This window comes from Sinocyclocheilus anshuiensis, unplaced genomic scaffold, assembly GCF_001515605.1.
Source record: "Sinocyclocheilus anshuiensis isolate Anshui unplaced genomic scaffold, SAMN03320099.WGS_v1.1 scaffold464, whole genome shotgun sequence".
NCBI lineage: Eukaryota > Metazoa > Chordata > Actinopteri > Cypriniformes > Cyprinidae > Sinocyclocheilus > Sinocyclocheilus anshuiensis.
This window is the reverse complement of record NW_015555731.1, coordinates 231,579-241,753: the sequence shown is the minus strand read 5'-3', so window position 1 is coordinate 241,753 and position 10,175 is coordinate 231,579. Positions and strand designations below refer to the sequence as shown.

Below are 10,175 nucleotides of genomic sequence, written 5' to 3'. Positions count from 1 at the left end.
CCCCCCGGCCACTCCTTCGTCGAATCCGCCGGCCGCGCCGTTCTCAAGCCCCCGGCCGTTCCTCACTCTAGCCCGCCGTGTGTGACGCTGTTCCGTTTGTGAAAGCGAAACTACTTTGTTTGGTCTTCCAAAAGAGGACACGACTAGAAATCAGTGGTTAAGTTGTATTTACAACACTGTTCCAGAACAGTTCAACCCAAATATTCAGATGTGTCCAGAACAGTTTCCTGATCCTGGAAGAGTAGACTACAATGCCAGCTGTTCTGACTCACAGACTGTAAGTACGTTTTCATTTTTATGTTTACGCGGCACGATGCAACGCAACGCGTAAAAAGACAGTATAAGTCATTATAATCAGTAATTATGTCCCCACTGGATGCAACAAACTCGTTTATAATGGGTTTTAATGTTTTTGTCTTGTCGTGCTGTACATACACAGTATGGTAAGGGGCATAACATTTCCGTCACACGCTTGAGGTATTCGGCCAATCACAACGCATTGGATAGCTGGCCAATCAGAGCACACCTCGCTTTTCAGACCGATGAGCTTTGTAAAAATCGACGCGCTTCAGAAAGGCGGGGCATAGAGGAGAAACAATAATGTACAGTATGTGGAAAATAATGTGTTTTTTTAACCTTAAACCGCATAAACACATTTCATTACACCAAATACACAACATAATGTTCTTTTTAGCAACATCATATGACACCTTTAAATAAAATATCTCCTTTGAAAGTGGACTTCGAGCTTTGTAACTTTGCAGATCTTTTTTATGCTCAAACAGCAACATTACAGACTAAAGTTGAAAAAGTGAAAAAGCATAATTATGACCCCTTTAACATTACAAAACTGAATCAGTGAAAATTGCTCTAGGAATAAAACTGGCGTGACTTGAGTTGATGTTTTAAGTGTTGTACCTGCACTGCCTGGATCATCTCGGCCACCTCTACTTTAGTCTTTCCTTTCACCGGTTTGCCGTTGACTCCTGTGATCTCATCGCCAGCGGCCAGAGTCCAGTCCAGAGCGGCCGGAGTGTTATCAAACACCTAAACGCACAAAAATCACCTCAAATGAGCTTCAATTAATAAAAAGAGTAATGGAAAGAGTATTTCATGATAGATTGAAGCCTTTCCAGAGCACTTTAACATGGAAACTGGACGCTGGGTATCATTCACAAAATATGCACACGCCAAATTTGTGTGAAATCTGTTGAAAAAACATGTTCAACATTCGCAATTCTTCAGGAACTTTTCATTCTGAAGTGCACTCAATGTATGTAACAATATAAACCACACAAATAAAAATCACACACTTAGTTCTGGCCTTATAAACACAATAAGATTCTATAGCTTCTAAAACACACAATCATTATTGAATGCGACACAGTGATTGATAGGATGATGTTGGATTGTGAATATTTGACCTGTACGATGTAGAGACAGGGACAGAACTGAGCTCCGCCCCCAATACTGATCCCAATCAGGTTCTGTGAGTCTTTCTTCAGAGTCACTGTTCCAGGAACTGTGGGAATCCCACTGGACACAGACACAACACAATATCACACACGACTGTCAGTGAAGGCACACAATACTCATCTCATCACACAATGATCCCTCAATGTTCTGCTTGAAAAGATTGCTTGTTTTGCTTTCTTTCTGTTAGATTCAATTTATTTCTATTGTAATTACATGCTATTTTATAACATGCAATGCTATTCAGACATTTATAAGCGTGACTTCACACAGAGGTCTATTTTCTCCCCCACAGGATGTGACATCGTGTTAAACATATGAATATTAACGTACTGCTTGTTATTGATGGATGATGCTCGTGATACTCACAGTTTATCCTCCTCCAGCTCATAGTCCATGTCTGTGAACATTATCAGCTCTGATCGTGTTTAATGTGGATCTGATGATCAAACTCCCGTCCTGCAGTTACAAATGCATTAATACTGTTTTGATATTTTAAACATAAAATGTTGAATACTGATATTTGAAATTATAAAAAAAAAAAGAAAAGATACTTTAAATGTGAAATTAAAACTGTCAGTAGGCGGCAGCAAGTCACTGTTAATAAGTGAGTCACTGCGATTGAACCTAATCATTTAAACGGTTCATTCATTCAGGAACAAAACACCGTCATGTTGCTCAGAGATGCAAATTGGAATTATATTTGTTGGCAAAATAGAGCAAAAACAGTCAATATTGTGTCTAAAACGTAAGTGTTTTAATATTAAATTCTTGTTTATTGAACTGCTGCATAGAATCAATGTCACATTTGTAACCATGCTGCTTTTTGGTGGAAAAAACGTCAGTCTTCGCGTGATACTGATTAACTATATGAAATGATATAAATATATACATTTCTGCCCCCATATCTTGAATTTTGTGATCATTCTAAATGCATTTTAATAAACTGAATCATGCAGTGAAAGAACGCGCACTGGTGTAACCTATAGACTTATTGCCTTAGCTAAACTTTAGCTAACTTACATGGTAGCTCTCATGAGTCATGGATGTTAGCAAGACAAATTATGTTAACTATAATTGCCTTTTGGGTATTTAGCTGTAAATTTGAGGAACAGGTAGCTTAAGCCGGGCTCACACTACAAGATTTTTGGCTAGATTTTGCTGTCGCAGACAGATTTCCACAGTCTGCAACAAAACCCCCGAATCGTGACCAAATCGGTGCTCGTTGTGGTCGCCGAAGCTCGTTAAGTATGAGCAGGTTAGCAACATGATCCGAGCCTGTCTCGAGTTATCACAGACGCTACGATATTTTCAAACCGGTTTGATATTATCGCCACGTGATCTCGTAATGTGAGCAACACAATCCCTGCATCTCAATGTTCATACTATTCATCCTAAATAATATGTGAGATTAGAATAAGTGTGTCCCAAAGCATAGTATGTTGAAAACTATGCCAAAAGTCCCCGGCTGGTCTACTATCCCTGCTGAAAAAAACAGCTAAAACCAGCCTAAGCTGGTCAGGCTGGTTTTAGCTGGTCTCCCAGCCTGGTCATAGCTGGTTTATTAGGCTGGTTTTAGAGGGTTTTTGACCACTTTTTTAGCTGGTCTTAGCTGGTCAGGCTGGCTGGTCTTAGCTGGTTTTGGCTGGTTTTAGCTGGTCTTAGCTGGTCAGGCTGGCTGGTTTTAGCTGGTCTTAGCTGGTCAGGCTGGTCAGGCTGGTCTTAGCTGGTTTAAGCTGGTCAGGCTGGGAGACCACCCAGATAGCAAACTGACATCGAATCAACGTAGAATCGATGTTTCTCGTGGCATTGAATCAATGTTGATTTTCTGCTTGTTTTAAAAATCTCACATACGTAATAATAGATAAATTAGTAATAATTTATTAAACACATCACATTTAGTCATATTTTCTTTATTTATACAAAATATACAGTTACAAATACGTTTAGAGCATACAAACCTTCTGTATACAAAGCTTCTTTAAGACTAATATAGAAAATGCCTTTACACTCAAATACACACAAAGAGGTATAACGCAAATTATAGGCTAATAAAAATAGTCTCAAGTTACAAATTAAAAGAATTTACTTAAGAATAAAACTATGATGTTATTTTGTACCAAATGTGTTTGACTTTTATTTTCAGTGGGGCACAAAAGGAAATGTACGGCAGAACATTAAGAGACTGATAGCCTCAGTCACCATTCACTACCACAGCTTCTTTTCTATAATGGTGACTGAGACTATGCCACTCTTCTTTTGTGTTCCACAAAATAAAGACATTTGGGTGAGATGATTTTTAAAGAATTTTTACCCTTGAAAATAGAAGACAGAGGTACATAGTAGATCAGTAGGTTTTCCTTTGCAATTAAAACTTAAAAAAGTTATTTGTATTATCAGGGATGTAAACTAATCAGGTCAGGTTTGAAAAAGGCAATGAACATGTAACTCACAATTTTAATATCAGTCATAGACAATAAAGTTAATTTTTAATTGCTTTTTAACACATGTAATATCAATCCATTAGTACATTTTCTCTAAAGTTGTGCAGTGTTTTGGGGATGCTTTTGTTTTTAATTATTTGCTTCAAAAAATATTATATTTTGTATATTTTCATATAAAATGGCATAATTTTATGTAAAATGTACATTTCTAATCTTTATTAATGGAAATAACATGTAAAATATGCCATGTGCTATTTAGTGGATGATTTCTGTCACCTGGTGGAAAACAAATGCTTGAATGAAAATTACCTGAAATGACCACTATAACCAGTAGATGTCAGCAGTGGAGCACACATTAGCTCATTTGCCATTTTCACTCCCTAACATTTCTACACATTTTGCTTTTACATGTATAATCATACCTTATAAAATCACAATTGATCGTTTGCAAAGAGCTTGACTGACAGGCGATCTGACCAATCATAACGCCGAATCTGCCATTTTGTCCGACAAACATATCCGACAGGAGAGTAAATTAACTTTGTTGGACTTAAACTTGAAAAGTTGTGTGTATTGACGTCTTTCCGCGGTTGAAATAAAATATGTTCTGATGTTCATTAATGTTTATGTTGCGCTTTAAGTAAATATGAACAGATGAACAGTTCACATGCCGCTTGAGCTGAGGTAATACAATGATCTGTCACGACACATTAAAGGGTCATGAAACCCCAGACTGCTTTTTCTAATATTTTAGCAGAGGTGCTTGTGTTTTACATCATATAAGACAATGTTAGCATCCGATAATTTTAACTGTTGGAGAAAACTGGTTCATTTTAAGCTTTTTTGTGCTATTTTCATCTTCCGAGTTTGAAATCTACATCGCGTTGACATCACAATTTGGTGTCTATTAAATTATTCATGAGACTGCATGTTCTTATCCTATGAGAAGATGCTTCGCTTAATTATTCAAAACAGCATGTGTTGATTTGCTATGACAGACGCTTCAGACTGTGAGATCGTGTACATTAACTGACAGAAATGTTGTCAGTTTCCTCTTTGCTCCGCGATGAATTTTTCACTGCGTGAGAACATGGTGTGTAGTGTGAGAGCGGCATGGCTTGTCGGACATAGCAACAGTAACTAAGGAGGGCAGGGTTTTGCGAAGGGTCAATTATAACATTTAATAATTACTTTTTGTCAAAGATTAGGAATATTTAACATTTATTTTATTCAATAATTATTATTGACATTCATATAAAAATAATATAGGTCTATTTTGAACAAAAATGGACATGTGAAAAAAGTGCTTTAAGTTTTATCTAAATGTTGAAGCTGCTAAATAATTAGTTTTTCTTACTTTTGTCAATTTTGCTGTTGCGAGTCTATTAGTCTGCATTTACATGACAAAACCAATGTCAATCATAGCAATTTAAGTAATGACTCTGAACATTTGAACAGATTCACTTCTGTAATTGGGTAAATGTGGTTGTCACTGTTCTTCTAATTGTGAATGGATTATACAGTGAGTGCAGTGAGTCGATAGCCAGTCAATATTCTGATCATGTTTTTTTTCCCAAGCACATTTTACCAATTTCAAACCACAAATATACGCACGGGAGCGTTTGAAAGCAGTCATTTTCAGCAGGTACCTAAATTGAGTCGATACTACTTTCACTACTTACTACTCACATTTCAAAAACTCTTTGGATCTACATGAATCACACAAATGATCTAGTTTGCATCCCTGAATATTCAGTTGTTTATGTCCCTTTGTTATATTTGCATACAGTACATCTATTGTATCTAGTATTATTGTAGCAAAAGTGAGCACCTGTGACAGTAGAATTTGTAGAGAATATTTCACTTATTTTATAAGTCATCAAGAAAATGTTTTAGGGGTTGCAATCTTGTATTTTGTTTCTTTCTCTCACACAAACACAACAAAACAGTTATACCTTCTCAAAATATTAATTGCAGGTGTATAATCCTATTCTACAAATTACAAATTAAGAACTTCACAGGCTCAGTTATACGAGATTTATGCAGGGATATATTTCATTTTTTCCAGAATATTCTGTAATATTAATTTCGTCATATTATTGAATTATTTTTTCCTGAAATGTGTGTTTATTAGAACTGAACATTTTTACAGACTTTATTAGAATGTAACTGTGGTATTGGTGAATACGATCATGAACAGCAAGGCTCGAAATTGCGACCATTTTGGTTGCATACGGTCCCGAAATGTAATCTGTGCGACCTCAAAATATATTTGGGAGCATTTATACGAGTGCATATAATTGTTGTCGTGCGACAACGTTATATTCGGTATTATTTGCATGTCTATGACAGCGCACTGTGTATTTATAGCCAAACGAAATCTGAATATCAAACCGCAAACTATCTTTACTGCGGTGCGATAATCATTCTCGTGCCCTTCGCGTCTGTGTACTGACGCTAAAAGTTTTCCATTGAAAGCAATGTAGGTCCCAGTTCGTCGATATAGTGACGCCGAGGGGCGGTGGAATGAAAAGTAACAAAATTTCATGAAGATGACAAGATCTGTGCCATTACACGCCATTGTTGCTCTTGAAACTAGCAATTAAATTCCTCTCAAATCGAGGAAAATTATAGATTCAAAAAAATGTGGTTGAAATCCCAACAAGGATGTTGATCCAGGAATACATCTTACTTGACAAAGTCATGGTGAGCTGTGCAAGAAGCAGTGAAGGTTTAGCTTAGCCAAGCCCCATTTCTGCTCTCATTTGTATTTCATCACTGTTTTCTCCTTTGGAGTCATTAGATATTAACACTGTCATTGTGTTTTGCTTTGTGAAGGACGTGAATGAACCGGCCAGTTTCGTGCATGGCACCGTTGGAGAGAAGTGTCTAGGGGATCCAACTTTGGAAAATCCTGGCATGTACACTTGGCTACAGAGATTTTACAACATGAAGGTCAACATTTATTAGGCCGGCCCCAGACTAAAAATTGTTCTAGTCAACTGGTATTTGTTTAAGCCATTGGTCGACTAATTGCATGCTTATATTAATTTAATTACTTAAATATATACTTGGGGGGAGTACTAAAACGTAATGAGCCTTTAATAGACTATTCACACATATAGCTTGCCATAAAGCATGTGTGTGACGTTTTCCCAGCACTGGAGTCCATGCACAGAGGCCTGAGCCATAAGACTTTATGTATGAACAGCGAGCATGATCCTTGCTGATGGCACACGCGTCAAGCATTACGATGTCCACAACTTGTATGGCTGGGCTCACACCAAATCCACTTATGAGTGAGTTTTCTGTTCCTCCATATTCACCACTATATTTATTCCTTGGTTGTTCTGGAGAGAGTTTTAATTCCGCTGTGTGTTTGTGTGTATTTCACAGTGCTTTGCTTAGTACCACTGGAAAGAGAGGTGTGGTAGTTACCCGCTCAACATACCCAACTAGCGGTCGCTGGGCAGGACATTGGCTCGGAGACAACTACTCCTCCTGGGACCAGCTTCTGAAGTCCATCATAGGTATATGATGGTGCTTATTATTTGGTGGTTCTTGGGAAGATAAGCATATAGTAGCTACTGCTCATATTTAATATACACTACACTAATATTCACAAGTTTGGGGTCAGTATGTTTTTTGTTTTGTTTTGTTTTTTTAAAGAAAGTGCTAAACTGAAAACAACAGAACTTAAAATAACATTAAGGACAGTTAGACAAATAACTTTGCCTAAAATTATTAAATAAACTTCCTGTAACCAACCACCATAACAACCAGCCAGAACACCCTTGTAACATGTTTTGCTTGGGAAATCAACAAATGTTTTTATATATATATATAAATCTAATTTGTTCTCATCCTTTTGTTTTTGACCTGCATCCTTCATTAAATTGTGGTGGCTTTTGTTGGGCAGCTGCTGTATCTACTGTACAGTTCAGTATATAAACTCAATATCTGTATACATGAAAACCCAACTCTCCCTCTCTCTCTCTCTCTATCTGTCTCTGTCTCTCTCTCTGTCTTTCAGGCATGATGGAGTTCAGCATATTTGGCATCTCTTACGTAAGTGCCTCACTCGTCCTGCTGCAGCACTTGATATTGATTTGTCATTTGTGCTTTATTTCCTATTAAATACTATTTTTAGTTATTTTGGGTGAGTTACACTAGCATGCAGTCATTACACTGACTCTAGAGTTGATTTATTAATGTTTTGGAGTTGTTTCTATATTTGTATCCCATTCAATTTGTGTTCCAGACCGGTGCTGATATCTGTGGCTTCTTTAACCCTGCCGAATATGAGATGTATCTGCGTTGGATGCAGCTTGGAGCTTTCTACCCGTTCTCCAGAAACCACAACACCATCAACATGACAGTAAGAACACACAGCACCTTTTTTATGGACAGATTTAACGCCATCGTTACTGTTTGTATAACTGAGTGTTGAGGAAGCCTCCGGAGCTGAAATTCAGATATGGTTATAGGTGTTTCGTTATCAGACACCTGCTGTAAGCAGTAGACCAATCACAACAGACTGGGCCATCTGACCAATCAGAGCAGCGCAGGCTCTTGGAAAGGAGGAGTTTAGAGACAGAATCCTTTATCGAACCGTTTCAGACACTGTGAAAAAGAGGTAATGATGCAGTGTATGTTATGAGAAAATTAAGGTGTTTTTTTTATTTTTTTATACCTTGGATGCATGTAAACCTATTTTAGGAGACATCCAAAACAAAATTAGGAACCTTTACAATTTCATAATGGGGCACTTCAATATGTAAATGTTAATATGCTTATTCTTGTGATGTCACAACTAATGTAATATTCTTTTTTTTTTTTTTTTGTAGTCGTCCGAATCCTCTGGGTCTTCTTGTTGCTCTTGATGATGGAGGTTTAACACATGGATCCTTGTTCTGGGATGATGGAGAGGGAATTGGTAAGTTATATTTGCTTGTTTGTGTGTGTAAGAATGGGAATTAGTGGTTTTAATTGAACTTGATGATTACAGTTCCATTAATGATTCATTCAACCCAGACTCATTGGACAAACGTGCCTCTGGCAACATTTCTGCAATGCTTTCAAAGTGAAATGTCCAATGAGTGGTTGTTGTACGTATCGCAGCAGTTCAGAAATGAAATGTCTGGTGAGTGGTGCTAAATGGCTAATGCTTGACAAGCACTTAGCCCGACCCTTAACCCAGCTGATAGTGTTAACAAAAGCAGGAGATAAAAGCACAATTTACCTGGATTTCTCTTCATTTTTCACTTTACCAGGTGCGCAAACGAGCAAGTTTATGCTATCAGAAAAGCCAAATATATGGAGCTGGTTATTTGATGCAAATATCAAAATGTATTAGTTTACAATAGCACAATAAAACCATGTTCTGAATATGTATCTTTACATTAGTTTGTGTATTTTTTATGTACTGTATTGTAGATAGATAGAATGATAGATAGAATAGGGTGACCATACGTGCCATTTTCCCAGGACGCGTCCTGGCCAGGATTTCTATATTGCCTAAAATATCAAGGTTTTGGCTTTGTTTGCGTGTGCAGACTGATGCACATCGGGACATCAAAATACCATACAGACGGTTCCTTATGTCTTCTTTTAATGTTCTTTTTTCTTCTTTCTCCTTACAGATATTGTTCAGAATAAGCAGTACCTCTTGACAACTTTCACTGTGTCTTTGGTTTGTTAATATGTTTTGAAGAAAGCTGTGTGTGCAGTTCTTTCAGATTTTGGATTGTGGTCATCAAATCCAATAAGGCCACTCTCTTTTTATAAACAAATCCAGATCCTAAACTATGTCATGCCCTGGTCAGAGCTCTCTGGATGTCCTGTGGGTTTGATGGGGAAAACACAGCTCTATGGAGTTGATAACTGTTTGTAAAAGGAGGTCAAACTCAGCTAGTTTGAGATGTCTCGGCACTGATGCTACATAAATACTGAAACAACAATTTTCTGTGAGTGAATCTCAAGAAGCATGTCATATGTCTGAGTTTTTGCATTGTGATACTATTTTCATGATAATTAATTACATTTCCCAACACAAAAATTAATTACTGTAATTTATCCAGTTGTCAGCAGTTATCATATGCAATAGCATTTTTACTCATATATGCGTGTGTGTATAGTCTCATGTAACAGCTGTCCTGTGTGTTTATATTTATAAGGTGTTCTCAAAAGTGCGGTTCTCACTGATGGTCTGGCCGAGGCCGACAGGTTGACTCTGGGTCTTGTGAAGGTGTGGGGTGT

The 10,175-nt window shown here is 37.3% G+C and overlaps 1 protein-coding gene across 1 annotated transcript in view; it reads right to left on the bottom strand.

The window, feature by feature from the left end:
- The window catches only part of pick1 (protein interacting with prkca 1), a 7,755-nt gene extending 5,824 nt beyond the window's left edge, over positions 1-1,931 (bottom strand). The window contains exons 1-3 of the mRNA XM_016466276.1: positions 1,843-1,931; positions 1,425-1,536; positions 919-1,047 (exon numbers count right to left, since the gene is read on the bottom strand). Of these exons, the coding sequence (XP_016321762.1) occupies positions 919-1,047; positions 1,425-1,536; positions 1,843-1,883 (282 nt within the window). The 5' untranslated portion in view covers positions 1,884-1,931. The remainder of the gene's footprint in view (positions 1-918; positions 1,048-1,424; positions 1,537-1,842) is intronic.
- Positions 1,932-10,175: the final 8,244 nt, after the last annotated feature.